The sequence below is a fragment of the Lemur catta genome, chromosome 5 (genome assembly GCF_020740605.2).
Source record: "Lemur catta isolate mLemCat1 chromosome 5, mLemCat1.pri, whole genome shotgun sequence".
Taxonomy (NCBI): domain Eukaryota; kingdom Metazoa; phylum Chordata; class Mammalia; order Primates; family Lemuridae; genus Lemur; species Lemur catta.
Window position 1 is genome coordinate 100947204 of NC_059132.1, and position 19298 is coordinate 100966501.

At 35.9% G+C, this 19298-nt stretch overlaps 1 protein-coding gene across 1 annotated transcript; it reads left to right on the forward strand.

Moving 5' to 3' along the window:
• Nucleotides 1–17: 17 nt before the first annotated feature.
• UFSP2 (UFM1 specific peptidase 2) lies at nt 18–19227 on the forward strand. The gene is made up of 12 exons (XM_045552386.1): nt 18–148; nt 2771–2849; nt 3425–3608; nt 3690–3756; nt 5668–5825; nt 6391–6583; nt 7931–8077; nt 12244–12408; nt 12622–12746; nt 14127–14203; nt 15099–15223; nt 19064–19227. Exons 1-12 carry the CDS (start codon nt 23–25, stop codon nt 19148–19150), a joined length of 1533 nt encoding a protein of 510 aa, XP_045408342.1. The 5' UTR covers nt 18–22; the 3' UTR covers nt 19151–19227.
• The last annotated feature ends 71 nt before the right edge of the window (nt 19228–19298 follow it).

The window sequence follows — 19298 nt, forward strand, 5'->3', positions numbered from 1 at the left end:
CCGTGGCGTAGTGACACCAGGCATGCTGGGAGTTGTAGTCGGCCCGCCCAGGCCCCGCCCACGGCTGGCGATGACGCCACTTCCGGGCCGGCCCCCTGAACCAGTGGGCAGGTGTCAGTGCCGCTGTCACCGCCACGTCGCGGACATGGTAAGTACCTCTGCTTGTTACCTACCACGTTGCTTCCCCTCGGGCTCCGGCAGCCGCCACGGGTACAGCTCCACAGCCCCTGAGGGGAGCTGGTCCTGCCGGGGCCCAAGATGACGGCGGCGAACCCCGCGGTCAGGGCAGCTCTCTCCCCGCTGGGGCCGGAGGGAAGCCGCCCCCCATAACCATGCCTCCCGCCTCAACTGGGTTTGAACACGCGCTCCCGGCCCCTCTTCTTCGTGAATGCATTTTGAGGGATTGTTCGACGTTTTGGAAGCCTTTGAAGAAGGATTTAACCTGGAAAAGATAGGCATAACTTTCTTCCAGTATTCTATTCCCTTAGTTTCCGTGACGTCACACTCTCCTGGTTTCCCTCCGTCCGGTCTCATTGCTCAGCAAAGTTCTCCAATCCTTATTATCCTAGATGTTGGTGTTCTTCAGGGTAACGTTACACCCTATGCTTTCTTACAAATTTGTATTTCCAGCTTAGACCTTTCTTCTGAGCTCCAGACCCACAAATCTGCTAACTGTGCCTCCACTTGGATAGCTCCTATGTATTTCAAACTCAGCAAGTTCAAAACTGACTCATCATTTCCACCTCCCCTCACCCCACCTCTGTCCTTCCTCCACGAACCCCCATCCCTGTAAATGGCACCACCATCGACCCTGTTGTGCCTGCCAAAAACCTGAAAATTATCTTTGACATCTCCTGACATTCAATCTATAATCAAGTCCTATGGATTGTACTTCTAAATGTCTGTCTATTGTCACTCCATCCACTCTTACCATCCTTGTTCTTCTCACTATCAGATCTAACCATCTGGGGCAGTCTCCTAAGTGGTCTTTTAAGCGGGCCTTCACCAGTCTGTGCCCCTGCCTGGAATAGGCTCTTCCGCCTCCAGCTGCCATCTTTCCTTTGGAATTGTTAATACTGGTACCTACCCTTCAGATATTGGTTTAAATATTATTTCTTCAGAGAAGATCTCAATTCAGAAATCTAGGGAGGCTCTAGTGCTTTCACATATGATCTCTTATGGAATCTTCACAACAACCCTGGGAAGTTATATTTTTTTCCAGTTCTACAGAAGAGAAACAGACTTGAGCAATTAGTCAAATTGTGCAAAATCATACAGTAAGTAGAGTTAAAATTTTCACTTTCCTGTCCTTTTAACTTTTATCTTCAGTATCTTAAACTTGTTTTGTTCTTTATTGAACCGACTTCTTAATGACAGCTATTTAAGTGGTTTCAAATTTTTTTGATCCCATGATGGTAAATGGACAACACTGAAGCTAAATTTGTCCCAACCTTTCTTGTTTCCTTAGAATAAATTCCAGGAAGTAGAATCGGGGCAAAGGGTATGATCTTTCAGCAGGGTTAAAATTTATAGAATTAGTAAAAGCAAACACCCTTAAGGAAATGTGACCAAGAATTTGTAAAATGAGAAAATTGTAATGGTACCTATTTCATAATGTTCTGAGGATTCATGTATGCATTTAGCATAATGCCTTTTACACTGTAAGACCTCAGCAGATGTTAGCACTTACTAATTTATTTCAAAATAGGGTTCTTACTGTCTTACTGGTTTTTCAGCCTATTTGGGACATATTTTGAGACTCTGATGAAATCTTTGAAACCTTTTTCCAAAAGAAATCACTCCCTTCCCCCTCTTTTTCTCTCTCCCTTCTTCCTCCTCCTTTCTCTCTCTCTCTCTCTCTCTCTCCACCAAATACACACACACACACACACACACACACACACAAATGATACATGTCATTTGTCATATGTCATCAACTACCTGAAACTCAGCATATGGACCCAAGTTCAGAACTGCTGATCAGTTCCATTTTGGAGATGCTTTTTTCTCTTTATAAGTTGCAAGCGTTGTTCTATGCCATTTAATTTTCATCTAAAACATGATTTTTTATGGCTGTATGATATTCATAATTATTTAACCAATCTCCTGTTGTTGACAGGTTAACATCCTTATACTGAATCTTTGTGTGTTTTGCAGATTTTTTAGACTAAATTTCTAAATGTGGAATCACTAGACCAGTGATGTGAATGTAAGGCTTTGATTCTTATTGCCACATACAATGAAAAGTTCTGTCAGTTTATACTCCCACCATCAGTGATGTGTTAGTTTCCTTTCCTTGTTCTGACCACCAGGTGTTGGGTTCAGTGCTCTTGTCACATTCTTAAACTAGTCCTTTACCATTGATGGTTTTTTTTGTCATTGTTAAACCCATCAAGACTATGATAGAATTTTTGTCTTACAGCAGTGGTTCTCAGCCTTTTCACATTAGAATTACTGGCCTGGGGCAAAGGACACTTTTAAATATACATGTGCATAGGCCCACCTTAGACCAATTAATCAGAACCTCTGGTGTACAGCTCAGGTATCAGTATTTTAAGCTCCTGAGGTGATTTCAGTGTGGAACAAAGGTTAAGAACCCCCGATTTAGAATTTAGTTTTGTTTTTCTCCCTAGAACAAAGAATTCACTCATGAAATAATTTGAAGAGTCAGGCTTAATTAATGCTTTACCCTAAACTAAATTAGTTTCTAATTTGTATAAGGATGAGATTGTTTCATTTAACAAAGGAATTTTGGTTTTATTTGTTCTAGGGGATTTCAGAAACTATGGATATACTCTTCAGAATAAGAGGAGGCCTTGATCTGGCTTTTCAGCTAGCTACTGCTAATGGTAGGTCTTCCAAAACATTCTCCCTTTTTATTATAAAATTGATGGTGAAATATACTGAGATTCTCTCCATTTTGCAAATTAAACTGAGTGAGACATAGGATAAATAAACTGTGGAACATTATATAGTTAGTATGTGGATTAAATGGGATTTAAACTTAGACATTGTTTTCCAGCACCCCCACCAATTCATGGGGCATTCTGAGCAAATTGGAAAAAATGTAGAGAGGGAATTAGAAAATTTTCAATTAGAAAAGTGTAGGGGGAATGAGAAGTGACTGTTAATAGGTACAGGATTTCTTTTTGGGTTGATGAAAATGTTCTGGAATTAGATAGTGATGATTATAAAACCTTGTAACTATACTAAATGCCACTGAATTGTATACTTTATAAGAATTAATTTTGTGGTCTGAATTTTATCCCAAGTTTTTAAAAAGAAAGGCCAAACAAACATAATTATTGAATATGGAGAATGGGTATTTGAGCATCAGTTTTACTATAATCTACTTTTGTCTACATTTGGAACCAGTCATGTTGAAAGTTTAAGATTTTTCTTAACTTCTGTTCTTTCAATTTAGAACTTTTTATCAAGAAGGCACTAAAACATGTGTTAAGTGATCTGTCTACCAAGCTTTCTTCAAATGCACTTGTGTTCAGAATTTGCCACAGTTCAGTGTATATATGGCCCAACAGTGACATAAACACCATTCCAGGAGAACTGACTGATAGCTCTGCTTGTAAGAACGTAATGCGCTTTATTCAGTGAGTATGTTTGAAAATTTCTAGGAATGTTTTCAAAACATTATTCCATATTATAAATGTCTTTGTGCATTAAAAATTTAGATTTGAGCAGGAAGAAGATATAAAACGAAAATTCATGAGAAAGAAAGACAAAAAGTTATCAGACATGGTAAGTAAATCACTGTCTTCTCTATTGATAAAAACGGTAAATCCTTGAATTTGGAGCTGAGTGAGATCTTAGAGATAACATGTAACATAAATAATAAATGATTTATTTTTCTTCACATTATTCTTGGTTCTATTGATTTTTGAACCAATATTATTGAGTACCTGCCATGTGCCACAAACTTTGCCAGAATTTGGAGGTAAAAAATGGAGATATTTGTTTAAGGCAGAAGTTGTATGAAGTTAGTATGACCATGGTATTTCCAGGCTGGTAGGGGGAGAATGGGTAGACATGAGGTTGGAGATGTGGGCAGGGGCCTCTTTAGGAGAGGCCTAGGTAAACCACTAACTATGGAAATAGAGAAGAAGGAATGGATACAAGAGATACCTAAGTGATACAATGGATTTGACTCAGAAACTTACTGGATACAGCATGACCAATTTCTTGCTTGGGTAAAGATGGAAGGTGGGGAAGACAGGTCAGTTTGGGCCACATTTAAGACCCCAGTGATGAGCTGTTAAATTTACAAATGTGGAATGTGCAAAAAAATTGTGGCCTGGAGATAATGATTTGAAGATTGCCAGTAGTTGGAGCTTGACATTTTCAAGACTACACATTCGTTTTGTAGAATGCTCTTCAATTTGAATTTGTTTTATGCTTCCTTAAGATTAGATTCAGGTCATGCATTACTGGCAAGAATACCACAGAAGTGAAGTTGTGTCCTCAGCACATCATATTAAGAGACATATGCTATCAATCTGTTCCTATTATTGGTGGTGTTAACTTTAATCACTTACTTGCGATAGTATCCACCAGTTTTCTCCATGGTAAGGTACTGGTTTCCCCCTTATAATTAGTATCTCATGGGAAGATACTTTGAGACTATGTATATATTTTATTCCTTATCAGATTTTTACCTACCACTTTTAACATCCTTTGATAACTTTTGCCAGAATCCAAGATTAATCTGATGGTTGCATAGTGGTGATTTTTATGTCATTTCCTTCTATATTGATTAGATGAAATTATACTGTGAGGAAGAACTTTTCCTTTTCTCTACTTATTAATTATCTGCATAGAAGCATGGATTCTTATTTTTAAAATGGATTATAATCTGTAACTATCATTAATTATTTTGATGCTCACATTTTCCAAGATTTGGCCAATAGAAGCTTCTTCAAGCTGGCTTCAGTACCCTTCTAACATTGTAACTTTGAGCACTTCCTACTTTCTTCCATCAGACATTCCAGGTACAATATGTCCTTTCCCTATTGCAGCTCAGGAATCAGTCATTTCTCCATGGAGCACACATTTATATACATACATACCATATATATACACACATGCACGTAACACATTCATTTTTATCTATATAAATCATACTGATACCTCCTGTTCCACTTCAACCCCAGAGTTCCTAACCTTTTCCCAGTGAGAAGCCTGACTACCAGTATCCTCACTATTTTACTAAATTTATTCAGTACACAGAAAGTAGTTTCAGAATTGTTCCATACCACTGTGAAAATCAAAAAGTAGTCTTTAATATTTGTTTGTAGATCTTTATGTATTTAGACCAGGAATGTTTAAAAGCTCCTTTGGTGTGTGGTTATTTTATGTTGTTAATTTGATTTTTTTTAAATTTTAAATCTATACAAAAGTGGAAAGAATAGTGAAACTATACCTAGCTTTAACATTTATCAACATATGACCAGCACGATTTCGTCTTTACTCCCTAGTCACTCTCCCTAGATTATTTTGAAGCAGAAAGGAATTTCTTTTTAAGATAAGATTTGTGCTTTTAAGCAGTTTACTACAATACAGTTTTATATATTGTCCTATAAAAGTCCTTTTACTTACCCTTTATGTTTAGTGTTCAGTTTTCTACAAGTTGACTTTTACTATTTATCCATATAGCATCAAATAGTAAATATAGATCTTATGCTGGAAATGTCAACCTCTCTGGCAGCTGTGACTCCCATCATCGAAAGGGAAAACGAAGAACACCACTATGTTAATATGACTTTACCAGTTGATGCAGTTGTATCTGTTGCTCCAGAAGAAACATGGGGCAAGTAAGTATTTTTATAGAAGTACTACTGCCACATTTAAGTGAGGACCTTAAGCCAAGGCATGGTGGTACATGGTGCACATCTGTAGTCCCCACTACTCACGAGGCTGAGGCAAGAAGATTGCTTGAGCCCAGGAGTTCAAGACCAGCCTGGGCAGCACAGCAAGACTCTGTCTCTAAAAATAAAAAAAAAAAAACAAAAAACTTAAAAATGAGGACCTTTCCCCAGAGTTATCAGAGCCCATTTTAAAATGTCACATAGGCATATCCAGGGTGGTGGTTGTTTTACTATGCCTTACTCCTTGTTTATTACTAACGTAAGAGTCATCTAGTAATTAAATTATTATCTGGGGAAGTAGGGTAGCATGCTAGAACCTTAAGGATTTCCCTTTATCAACACAGAACAAATATATAGTTTATTTTACATTGGATAATTTAGATTTCCCTTAACAAACCTAGTCCAATCAAGTTTTTTACTATAGCAGGGATATATTAGCTCTACACTTTTATTAATATTTATCATAACCACTATAGCTTTTGTTAATACAGTTATATATTTCTCCCCACAGAGTTCGTAAACTTCTAGTTGATGTAATTCATAATCAACTAACTGATATGGAAAATTGCATTTTGAAATATATGAAAGGAACATCTATTGTGGTTCCTGAACCACTGCACTTTTTATTACCAGGGCAAAAAAGTCTTGTAACAATTTCATATCCGTCAGGAATTCCAGATGGTCAGCTTCAGGCCTATAGAAAGGTAAAATCAGTTCCTTTATTCTTAGAAAATAAGATGACTATCATTCATTTTGTATTTAATTATATATTTCTGATAACTGGAAATTGTGATTTAATTTAAAAATATGGAAGTTGACTATTAGTTTTACATATTATTTATTTTCTGCCCTCATGGAACTTCTTTTTTTAAGTATTATAACAGTAATGAAAAAACATTATGCTAAACCCATATGTGACATTTTAATTTCAAATGCTCAATGTGGTTCATTATAGTCTATGAAATTTTTATATATTTCCATAATGAAACATAGAATTGAAAAGGTGCTTGCATGCCTAGAATAGCTGATGAGTGTTAACAAATTTCTTTTCCCTACTGTTACTTCCAGATTTGTAAGAGACAAGATTACAGTTAAGGAAGGAATTAGAATGTGTACTAATTCTGATTAGGGTTTATGGTAATATTCCACCATAAGTAGGGTTATTTGGGTTTCATTTGAGGAAATTTGGAGAAAACATGGCCAGTATTGAAAAGAGTGAGATTTATTGGCAAACTGACTGGTTTTAGAGTACATCTTTTTGATAGACTTTCTTGGCACCCAACAAATTATACCAAGGAGCATCTTCCTAATCTCTATTCCTAAGAAGAGATATAATGACTCTAATTCTCTGTATCTCTCTGTAAGTACAAACTGAGTTGATTTTGCAGAGGCAACAGCTACAGGAGCTGATCTATTCAAACCACTAGAATATGTAGGAGATATGACAAAATGTCAAACTTTTTAAAGTAACTATTACATGTTTTTATATAATTGGGAAAATATTGCATTTTAAATATGTATGCATATTTTTATTTTCATATTATATTGGTTGGTTTTGTACCACCAACTTCGCTGTAGTTTAATCACTGTTGCTTTAAGTATAAGGTATTTGTAAAATACTCTAAACATGATTTTTCAAAATACTTTGATGTATCATTGTTAATTATAATTTACTCATTTACAAAACTGTTTCAAAACCAGTCTTTAGCCTGGATATGTTTTAATAGACTATGTTATAATAAGTAATTAATTTATAATTATCCCAGTTCTCTTACTCTAAGAAATTATTTTCATTGTTCTCTGTTCCCTTACAGTTTCTATCCATATATAAATATATACATATACACATGAACAAAAATAAATCTTACTTGGTTTTAGTTTAACTTTCACCCTCTTTGACGTTAGTGAATTAAATCGTGTGTTTGAAAACTTTTATAACCAATATATGGTTATTTTCTATATTTTATAACTTCTTTAGTCTAAGTTTATTTATTGACTAGGAATCTAAATCAACTTTTTTGTCTTTTTCTATTGATTCTGATTTCATTTAGGAGCTACATGATCTCTTCAATCTGCCTCATGACAGGCCTTATTTCAAAAGGTCTAATGCTTATCACTTTCCAGATGAACCATACAAAGATGGGTACATTAGAAATCCACATACTTATCTTAATCCACCTAACATAGAAACTGGTATGGTGAGTTTAACTAATTATTTATGGAACTCAATCAATCATTAATGTCATTAGTTTTTTTGTTGGTACCCAATAGAAGTTGTAAGCATTAATTCATAATGTATGTCATCCTTAAAATATAATTTATTACCCATCTCTTTTAACAATCATTGCTTAAAATAGCCGTAATTAACAATGGTCTAAAAAAGTTAGGAACAGATAATACATACCATATTTCTGTTACCAAAATTCCATCCTCTGGTTTCTTTAAAGGCTTGTCCCATTTTTTTCAGTCTGAACCTGAAAAATCATGCTAATTAAGGGCATAGTCTACCCAAACCAAACTGTAAGATAAGTCTTATAAGGTGCTAGACTTATTTTCTGTGCAGCGTATACCTGGTTGCAAGGGATAGATCCTTACTAAAAGTAGCTCAAAGAAGAGTAGGTTGAAGTGTAGAGTGAACCAGGCAGTAAGAAGAAGGGAATGGAGTTGAAGTGAATCATACACTGAGCAGCTATGTGAAAGAATAGGAAAAAGTTATACACGAGCAGAAACAATGTGGATACAGAAGGTATGAGGCTGAGAAAAGATAGAGTAAAGGTAAGGATCAGGCCAGTTAGGATCAAAAGCATACACACAGAAATGACAGAAATCCCCTCAAAGAGTCCATGTGGGCCTTGAGAGAGACTGAGACAGCTGCCTGTTGCAGGGCTGCTTAGTTTCTAAGAGGCCCAGCTGTACTAGGTATTCCTATTCTTGAATGCCATGAGCTCCTTTCTTACTGGCCTACATGTATCCTTGAAGTAACCCTGGTTCACTCTGCACTTCTCAATTCAGATTCCCAAGAGAGAGAAAATGCGTTGGCTATCTTTTCATGGCATTTATTCAGTACATTCTGAGTGTCCAGGAGCTTTATAAAGAAATATTACAAATTAAAAATGAATATATGATGTAGTACTTACCCTAGAGGAGTTAGGGGCCCACTTTTGGTCTTGGCCATTGGAGTGCACTCGGGGCAGCAGCTCCATCTGCAAGAGCTCTGGGCAGACCAGCTTGCCATAAAAAGTTATTTACAAAGGGAATACTTCCTTACAAAGAACCTGGACACATAGGTATTCAACAAATGCTGATTGATTTTTGACAATGAAACTGGTTCGTTATCTGTATTGGAAAGACACAAGCATTTATATATTTTTAAATATTTATTATGCAATGTTTGATATGTACATATAATGTGTAAACTATAAAGCATAATAAGGCAATGAGTACCAGGGAACGCCTGTGTAATTTAAAAACTAAAACATTACCAATCTGACTATGTACACCTTCCTTATCTACTCCTTTGCATCTCACAACATAGTTTAAAGAGGAACTATTATACTGAGTTTTGTGTTCATCATTTCCTTCCTTTTTAAAAATAGTTTTGCCATATATGTATATATTAACCTCAGCAATATAGCTTTAGTTTTGCTTTTTGGGGTTTTATAAAAATGGTATCAACCTGTATGGAGTTTTCTGCAACTTGCTTTTTCACTCAATATTATGTAATCTAAGATCTATCCATGGCATTTTGCCTAGCTTCAGTTCAGTTATCTTTTTTGCTGTATAATACCTCTTTGTGTGATTTTTTTTCCAGGTTTTTTGCTATTTAGACAATCCTGCTCTGAACATTCTTGTACATATCTGCTGATACATAAGTGCAACAGTTGTCAACATTTTGCAATATTGGCCTCATTTCTCCCTCTCTTTCCCCCTGAACCATTTCAAAGAAAATTACAGACGTCATGCTATTTACCCTTAAATACTTCAGCACAAATCTCCTAACAACAGTGGATTTGCATTCATAATATAAACCCAGTTTGGTTATGATTCATTATTATTTTTTATTCACTTCTGGATTTTTGCTGACATTTTAAGATTTTGGCATCTATGTTGGTGAATGATAATTGGCTTATCATTTTCTTTTCTTATACTGTTCTTTAGTTTTTCTATCAGTGATAAACTGGCTCATTGAATGAGTTGGGTAATGTTCCCTCTTTTTTAGTTTTCTAGAGGAATTTATATAAAACTGGCAGGATGCCTCCTTGATTGGTAAAACTCACCTTTAAAACAATTTGGGCCTAGTATTATCTTTGTGGGAAATTTTTAATAACATTTAGTTTTGTTAATGGCTTTAGGACTTTTTAATTTTTATAAGTTATATTTACCTAGGTTTTAATACCTCTTGTAGTTGTAATGTTTTCTTTTTTCATTCTTTTTATCATTTTTATGCCTTCTCTCTGTTTTTAAAAAACTTTTGGCTTTGTTGAACCTCTCTATTATAACTTTTGTATTCTATTTCATTAACTTTTTGCTCTCTACATTCTTCTTCCTTTACTTTCTTTGATTTATTGTTTTTGTTCTCACTTCTTGAGTTGAACAATTCGCTTATTGTCCACCTTTCTTTTTCTAATGTAAGGTTTTAAATTTTAAGCAAAGCACTGTTTTTATTGTATCCTACAGGTTTAATTTGAAGGATTTTAGTTTTGTTCACTTCTAAGTATTTTTACATTTCTATTGTAGTTTTTTTAATGTATGTGTTATTTTTAAGTGTTTTTAATGTCCAAATGTTTTGGAATTTATTTATTTTTTTAACTGTTTTCTGACTCTTGCCTACTGGTCAGAAATAATTTCTAAGTGATACTGACTCTGAAATTTATTGAGACTTGTATGGTCTCTGAATGCAGTAACAAATAACCACAAACTCAATGGCTTGAAACTACAGAAATGTATTCTGTCACAGTTCTAGAGGCTGGAAGTCAGTATCACTGGGCAAACATCAAGGTGGCAGCAGGGCCACCCCCCTCCACAGGCTCTGTGGGAGAATCCATTCCTTACCACTCCAGTTTCTGGTGGCTTCCAGCATTTTTTGCTTTGTGGCCCCATCAGTCTAATCTATGCCTCCGCAGTCCCATTATCTTCTTCTCCTCTGTGTCAAATTTCCCTCTGCCTCTCTCTTATAAGAATACATATTACTTGCAGATGGTAGCTTAAAAAAAAAAGAAGACGTGATTGCATTTAGGGCCCACCTGGATGGTCCAGGATAATCTCTCCATCTTCTTAAGATCCTTAATTTATAATCACATCTATTAATACTTTTTTGTTTTGTTTTGCCATAGAAGGTAGCATTCATAAGTTCCAGGGATTAGAATGTAGATATCTTTTGGGAGGCACTTTTAGCCTGCCACATGGTTGAGTTATAAATTTTCTATCTGTGCTAGAATAGAATATATATTCTATAATTGGGGGTGAGGGTTCTATCTTTGCCCATGACTCATCTCACCTAATTTTTAGAAAATAATACCAGTTTATACAAAAAGACATGTGCGTTCTTAGCATTATACTACAAGTAAGAATTTATATGATATTGACCTTTATTTTAGAGTCATTAAGTAACATACCTGGGCTATAATCAAGGCAGGTTTACAAAATTGCAGAAACATTGTTCCTATGTCCCATTATATGGATCCTTCATCTGTTTGTTCATTCCTTTAGTCCTTCATTCAGTCATTATTTATTCATCAACATTTATATCACCTGTGTGCCAGGCCTCTTGAAGATGTTTAGGCCCAGAAATGCCCTCACGGAGCTCACAAATTAGTGTAGACAGGCAGATATTTTAAAAATGATAATAAGTAATATGTCAAATAGAGATAAGTGCTTTGAAAAATAAAATAAAGCAAGGACAGATGATAGCCAAGGCAGGGGGTGGGTGGTGAAATAGTGGGCAGGCCAGTTGTATGTTGGATGCTCAGGCAAGGCCACTGACATCTGAACAGAAACTAGGGTGAAGTAGGGGTGCACACTGTACAGTTACTTGGGAAAAAAGAGTGCCAGGCCAAGAGAACCATAAGGCTCTAAGGTCAGATTGCCCCTGGTATGTTTGAACTGAAAGCAGAGTAAGCAACAGGGAAAAGTGTAGGAAATGAAGCTGGAGGCAGGTCTTGCTGGACCCCTTAGTAAGGACATTGGCTCCTGAATAAAAAGCCCCAAAGGTATAACATGAAACTATAGTTCTGTTAAGGCATTTTTATAAGGAACTAAAGTAGCAGTCTAGCTTTGAGAACAGTCAGCCTGACTAAGCTGTATATACAGAATATGTACTTCTATCTTAGGTTAGTATGTTGCTGTATTTCTTCTCTTTGTATAGATTTATGTGGTGCAGGGCACATATGGTTACCACCATTACATGCAGGATCGGATAGATGACAACGGCTGGGGCTGTGCTTATCGATCTCTGCAGACGATTTGCTCTTGGTTCAAACACCAGGGATACACAGAGCGGTCCATTCCGACACACAGAGAAATTCAGCAGGTACAGAACATGCCATTTTAAATTATAATCAACTACATTTCATTTACTCTTAATATACCATTAATAATTATTGTTACCTCATAGCACAGACTTATTTCTGTTCTGAAGAGAAAAAGTATCCTTGTATTGGTAATCAGGGAAAATGCCCTAAATGTAATTTTTAATAGCTGTCTTGTGTATGGATTTTTTTTTTATATTTTTAAAAACATAAAGGCTCTAGTTGATGCCGGTGACAAACCAGCAACATTTGTCGGATCACGGCAATGGATTGGATCTATTGAGGTACAGCTGGTACTAAACCAATTGATTGGTATAACTTCAAAAATACTGTTTGTCAGGTAAGGACACTTTAAGAAATTAGATAAATCATTTCAAAGTGACAGTTGGCATTTTTATTAAAATAATAGAAAAATGGTAGCTTTTCTCATTTATTTTCACTCCTTTTTCTTCCTCATTATCTCATTGCTTTATAAATGTCATTTTTTTAACCCTAAATTTTTTTTGGTTATTTTTAGAAGACTTTTAAGTTCATGAATAGACTTTGTGATATATACTTTGCATTGTCTAGGCCTAATTTTAGCCTAGAAGAAGTAAACTTAGAAATATGTTAGCTTTAAGTGAAGTTATAGAACGTCTAATTTTTTAATACTAAAGTCTTTAAAAAGTCTTCAAAGAAGAAAATCAAATGTTGATCTATGTCTGACCTTTTTTATTACCTCCTGCTCTTTTTCTTTCTAAGATGTTAATAGATTCAATAATGTGTCCTAATAACGTACTCATTTTATCTTTCCAATATATTTTAACATGATCTTAATATTAAAATATGAGAAAATATAAATTAACTAATACCGTTTTCTATGACCGTAACTAGTTTACTCCTTATTATATGAGCTTATGTTTTAAAATAGCTTTTCTATTGATAACTATAGTAACATTATTCTTTTTGTCCAAATACTGAAAGGCTGTGGAAATCAGTGCTAACAAATGACAAATTAAGGAGTGAAGAACTTTTAAAAAGTGAAAGTTTTGGTACATTAAAACATTATTATACATTCCTCATTAAGCAAGAGTTAAAGTTTAGCACCACCTGGAACCTCTCCCCCCAAAATACCTCCCGTATCAGTCCATCTTCCTTTCCCTTCTTGAAAATAGAAATTGCATAGTACATTCAAACATTCCTTAAAAAATAATATGTTGCACTTGAAAACATTTTGCAGTTTTCACCCTGGCTTCACAGACATCTATTTTAGTCCTAGAATCTCTTGTCATATAGACAGGTCGGGGGTTGGTCCCAATTTAAAGGTAAGGAAATACAGACTCAGAAGTCCAGGAGCAAGAAGACAAGAACCCAGGACTTAAAACTCATTCTTCTGGTAATTAATTCCACCCATAAGAGCCCCCTGGGCCTCAAGGTGACCTGTTTGACTCTCACGTTAAAAATCTAGAACCTTCTTTATGCAATTCCAGAAGCAGAAAATCAAGGTCTTTTAGCTGCTTTCCTAGCACAAGTTAGGGGCCTTAAATATTTAGAGAGTTTATGTTGCTTTAAATTGCTCTTTAAGTCAGTTCCCTACCACTTAATTTTATTTACTTACACTTATATATTTTTTTCAATAACAAACCAAGAAAGAAAAAGGTAGAACACATTAGCTCTCAAGCCTATTATTTGACCTTCGTGTTGAAAGTAGTTCATCAGATTGAAAATGGTTTCTTTCTAGCCAAGGTTCAGAAATGGCCTCTCAAGGACGGGAACTGGCTAATCATTTCCAGACTGAAGGAACGCCGATTATGATCGGTAAGGTGTTTTGGACATCTTGGACACTTTTGGTAGGGTGGAAAGTATGTAAAACTTACCACCAATATAAATATTTAATGTTGCATAAAATCAATCATTTTAAACATTTTTAAATTAACTTTTACATTGCACATACTGATCTCTGGATATTTTTAAAAAACAATTCCAAGGTAGCTTGAACAAAAAAGGTTCTAGTAACCAGAAGAAATAAAGGCTAAGAAGAGAAATCATAACTGTGTTTAAACATTAAATGTTTTAAAGCTAAGAGCAGTATTAAAAAAAGGAGATGGTCACTAAACTGAGAATCACAAGTCATGGCTCTGTCATTAACTTGGCTGGCTGTGTGACATTGTGCAAATTACGTATTCTCTCTGGACTTTATTTGCAAAATAAGATTAGCTGATCTAAAGATACTTAATTCAGTGAAAAACAAGACTTGTCCTGTGATGACAGAAGGCAAGCTAAGACTGGTTTGTAAGAAATAGAGGTAGGCTGATGTCAGCAGGGTATCAGAAAACTTCATGAGTGGATAGGCTGTGTCACTCAGAGCAGAGGCAGCTGGACCATCTGCTAAGAGAGGGACCACAGCAGTGATTGCTACTCTGTTTGGGAGGAGTTTGGATCCTCTATGGCCCTTTCTAAATCCGGTTTAGGTAATTCTATGGATTTGGCAGTCGAATATAAACTTTATATGATTTATCATTTATGTATTAAAGACGTAATTTTATCTTTTCAGAGTATATTTGACATTGTGGTCTTTTACAGTATAGGGTAGTCAGTTTAATGCTGTTTTAGATCAGTTAATAGGCAAAGTAATCAGTCTTTTAAAATTTAAATTGAGTAAGCAATTGAGATTGGTTTATGCCCTCTTTTGTATTTCATGTTTCTTCTATAGGGGGAGGAGTTTTGGCCCACACAATACTTGGAGTTGCATGGAATGAGATAACAGGGCAGATAAAATTTCTGATTCTAGATCCACATTATACAGGAGCTGAAGATCTACAGGTTATTTTGGAAAAGGTAAGTATCCATTTAACACAAATTTAGACACAAGGCAAAGCACCCCGAAATGAAGGACAGCAAAGTGCTGTTCACAGAAGGACCGTAAGCCCAGGGCAGTGATCTTTATGGTAAGGGGGTGTTCTTAGGCTGTGGTGAGCAAGTATCTCTCTATAGGGGAGGACAAGAGGGAACAAAGTAAATTGCAAAAGACAAAATTTAGGTTAGAGTTTTTAAAACTCAGTTATTAAACTTAATAATAGAATACAAAGTTCATATATATAATCCTTCGAAGATTTTACAGCTTTGCATAAATAAATGTATTGATATATATCAATGTCTTAAAATAGAAGAATAAAATATATAAACTTTTATAATTTTAGAATTGACAAAAAAATAGCTAAGCTGTGTGCTAGACATTATGGAGGCTTGACCAATCTGAATTTACATATAATATAATCTGATCTCATTATATAAAGGACTTGAAGTTGACATATTTATGAGTTTGTTCTTACATTATCAGCTAAAGGAGATATAAATTTATTCATAGACAACTCATTCTCACATGTGAAAACTCTGTAGTAAATCTTTAAGAGAAAGTACTTTTTTTTTTTTTTTTTGAGACAGAGTCTTTCTTTTTTTTTTTTTTGAGACAGAGTCTCACTCTGTTGCCCGGGCTAGAGTGAGTGCCGTGGCGTCAGCCTAGCTCACAGCAACCTCAAACTCCTGGACTCAAGCGATCCTCCTGCCTCAGCCTCCCGAGTAGCTGGGACTACAGGCATGCGCCACCATGCCTGGCTAATTTTTTCTATATATATTTTTAGCTGTCCATATAATTTCTTTCTATTTTTAGTAGAGACGAGGTCTCGCTCTTGCTCAGGCTGGTCTCGAACTCCTGAGCTCAAACAATCTGCCCGCCTCAGCCTCCCAGAGCGCTAGGATTACAGGTGTGAGCCACCACGTCCGGCCAAGAGAAAGTATTATAAAACATAATTAACTTGAATTTTAGATAACATCTGTATTCTTTACCAAATATATTGAAATTGAAGAGAATACATACCTTTTATACCATAAACTAATGAATATATCGTATTACCCACTACTCTTCATTTTTGTCATGTTGTCGCTTATGTCAATTTTATTAGTACCAAAGAAAGTTTTCTCTGAACTTTGAAGTAAGTTGTGGTTTAATTAGGTCACTTTTTTAAAAGCAGAATTCCTGGGGAACTGGATGGTTTAACATTGAAATTCATGGATGAGGTGTTTTCAGAAGCTGCAAAGAATATAACTGCATTAGGTTGCTAAAGCCCTAAGGATAAAATATTTTAATACACATGTTAAAGAGCTTTTAATATGTATGTACCTGAACTCTTATATTCTCAGTTTACTAAAGTCTTTTCTTAATGATAAAACAGGATAGAAATGTGTTCTTAAAATCTTAAGTATTTTTCTTTTCTTTACTCTTTCAAGGCATTTGGAATTTTAAAGTCTATGAAAGATTTTTGACTGGTACACATCTTACTGAAAATAGCAATATTTACTCTCTGTAGCGAAGTGTTCATTCATTCAACATTTATTAAATACCTAAGGTGTGCTGGCCACTAGCCTATGCACTAGGGGTATTAAAAAAGGTCTTTAAGGAGCTCTCAGAGTCTACTGTAGAAGGACAGAGGAGGAAAGTAGAGGAGGAGAGTCCAAAAAGTATTCTCGAGAAGAAAAAAAAGAAAAGCCATCTCTTACAAGGGTTTACAAGGCTGATGCTTCAGGGGGACCACGTGGCACAGTGAAAGGAAAGCATGGCGTGTTCCCAAACTATTGGTAGGTGCAGTGAAGAGGTGAGGCTGGAAGGACAGGCGGGAGCTCAGTCCAGCAGGGTAGTCATTGTGAGCCAGGCATTTAGATTTTATCTTAAAGGCAAAAGGCAGGGAGAAAGGCCTTAATTACTTTTATTGGGGGCAGTGATATAGATAATAAATTGCTCCTTTCTGGCTGGCTCAAGGGGCTTTGCACTAGATGGGATCATCTAGGTAGGGTTTTCTGAAACAGAGTAAGGCATGGTCCCTGATCACTTTCTCTGAGAATTACAGTCTCCTTCTTTGCTAGTTATATTTCTGTAGAACTTTACAACAGCAGAAACCTCCTTATTCTATTAGCACATACAAGAAACTATGAAGCCATGGTCCAGCCGTCAGTAGAGCTATTGACTCACTTGACTCCGTGCATCTAGGAGATGAGAGGAGAGTTCTGCCTCTGCCTGACCTCTCTTGACCCTCTTGTGGAACTTCCCTGTTTGAGTTCCCAGGCCGGTCATCTCAAAAGAAAGCAGCATCATGCTCCCATTTTGGTATTTTTTCTACCCATTTCCCTTTTTTAAAAAATTTGATCTGGTTACCTGGAGAAGGCCTACATGTGTGAAAGGATCACAAAAAGGTTAAAACAGAGATACCAAACCTTCTTTATATTTGTCTGTTAAGAAAACAGATTTTAAGGCATCAAATTTATTAGAGAAATTTTTGCTGAAAAAATGAGATGATAAATAGAATGTTATTTACGTATAGAAACAGGTCTGAAAAACAATAAACCAAAGTTAATGGTGGTTACCTAGGGAGGAGGAGGAGGACTGGTGGAGGATGTTTTTATTTTTTAGTTTCATCTTGTTTGAATTTTCATAATGTATGTCTTATTTAAAAAAAAAATTAAAAATAGCATCTCTACTCAATCCTCCCTCCTCTACACTATACAGGATTACAGCTGTAATCCTAGCACTTTCGGAGGCCAAGGTGGGAGGATCACTTGAGGCCAGGAGTTTGACAACAGCCTGAGCAACATAGTCAAACAGGGCAAGACCCCATCTCTATAAAAAATAGAAAAATTAGCCGGGTGTGGTGTCACGTGTCTGTATTCCTAGCTACTTGGGAGGCTGAGGCAGGGGGATCGCTTATGCCCAGGAATTTGAGGTTGCAGTGAGCTATGATTGTGCCACTGCACTCTAGCCTGGGTGACAGAGAGCCTATCTCCAAAAAAAAAAAAAGGGATGGGGGTGGCTAACATACTGTCTTCTACAGAAACTATGAACTCTTGACTCTGGGTCCCTGCTATAATACCCAGCAGCTTCAGAGTTAGTCAGACCGCTGTTTGCCTCTCACTCAGTGGTATTTAAAGAGTCCTCAGCTAGCCTCCTTATAGGTTATTTCTCAAACAAAGCATTTCAGTTGAGAATGATATAACAGAGACTGGCCATCAGCTTTTTCTTCAAGTTTTTAAGAAAATAAATCAGTGGTCCCAGACGAAATTTGATAAACTTTCATATTCTAAATGAGATTTTGTTTGAAAGTAATTTTCTCTGCTGGAGAAAAGGATTAATACTGACATGAAAAATGGAAAGTGGAATTGAATATAGCCTCAGGAAAATGAAAGGGCATAGAATGCAACTCATGGGGCAAGCTGAGATTTCTCACCACCATATTTCATCATATCTAAGATGCAACTGAGTGGTCTTGTATGGACTACCAAGAAAAACAGACTGCCGATTAAACTATCACATGCCACCAACATGCCATCAACTCCCAGAGTTGTAAAACTGTGTCTGAGAATCACTAGAATATGGTATCCAGAGTAACAGTTACTATAAGGAAGTTTTTCTCTTTTGATGATTTCTAGAGAATTAAAAGTTTTAAAATCTACCTTAAATGGATCCAAATAAATTACTTTTCTATTCTTAGTAGGAATTCAAATCCTTGAATTATATAGGTGTTTAGAGTCTTATTCCCAGGTCCTGTTGACAGAGCCTCATGTTGTAATTTCCACCATGTAGTCTTGTAACTTTTTAAAAGGTTTTCCTTTCCCTTCTCTCATGTCCAGGGCTGGTGTGGATGGAAGGGTCCAGACTTTTGGAACAACGATGCTTACTATAACTTATGCCTTCCTCAGCGACCAAATATTATTTAAAAAGTGTCTTGGAGTCAAAGACTACAGTAAAGTGGTATTATAAATTTAATAAAGAATAAGTTTAATTTCAGATTAAATTCTGGGTGTAGTTTGATGGTTTAAACTGATTTTTTTCAAGGGTTATAAATACTGCACAGAGAATTTATTC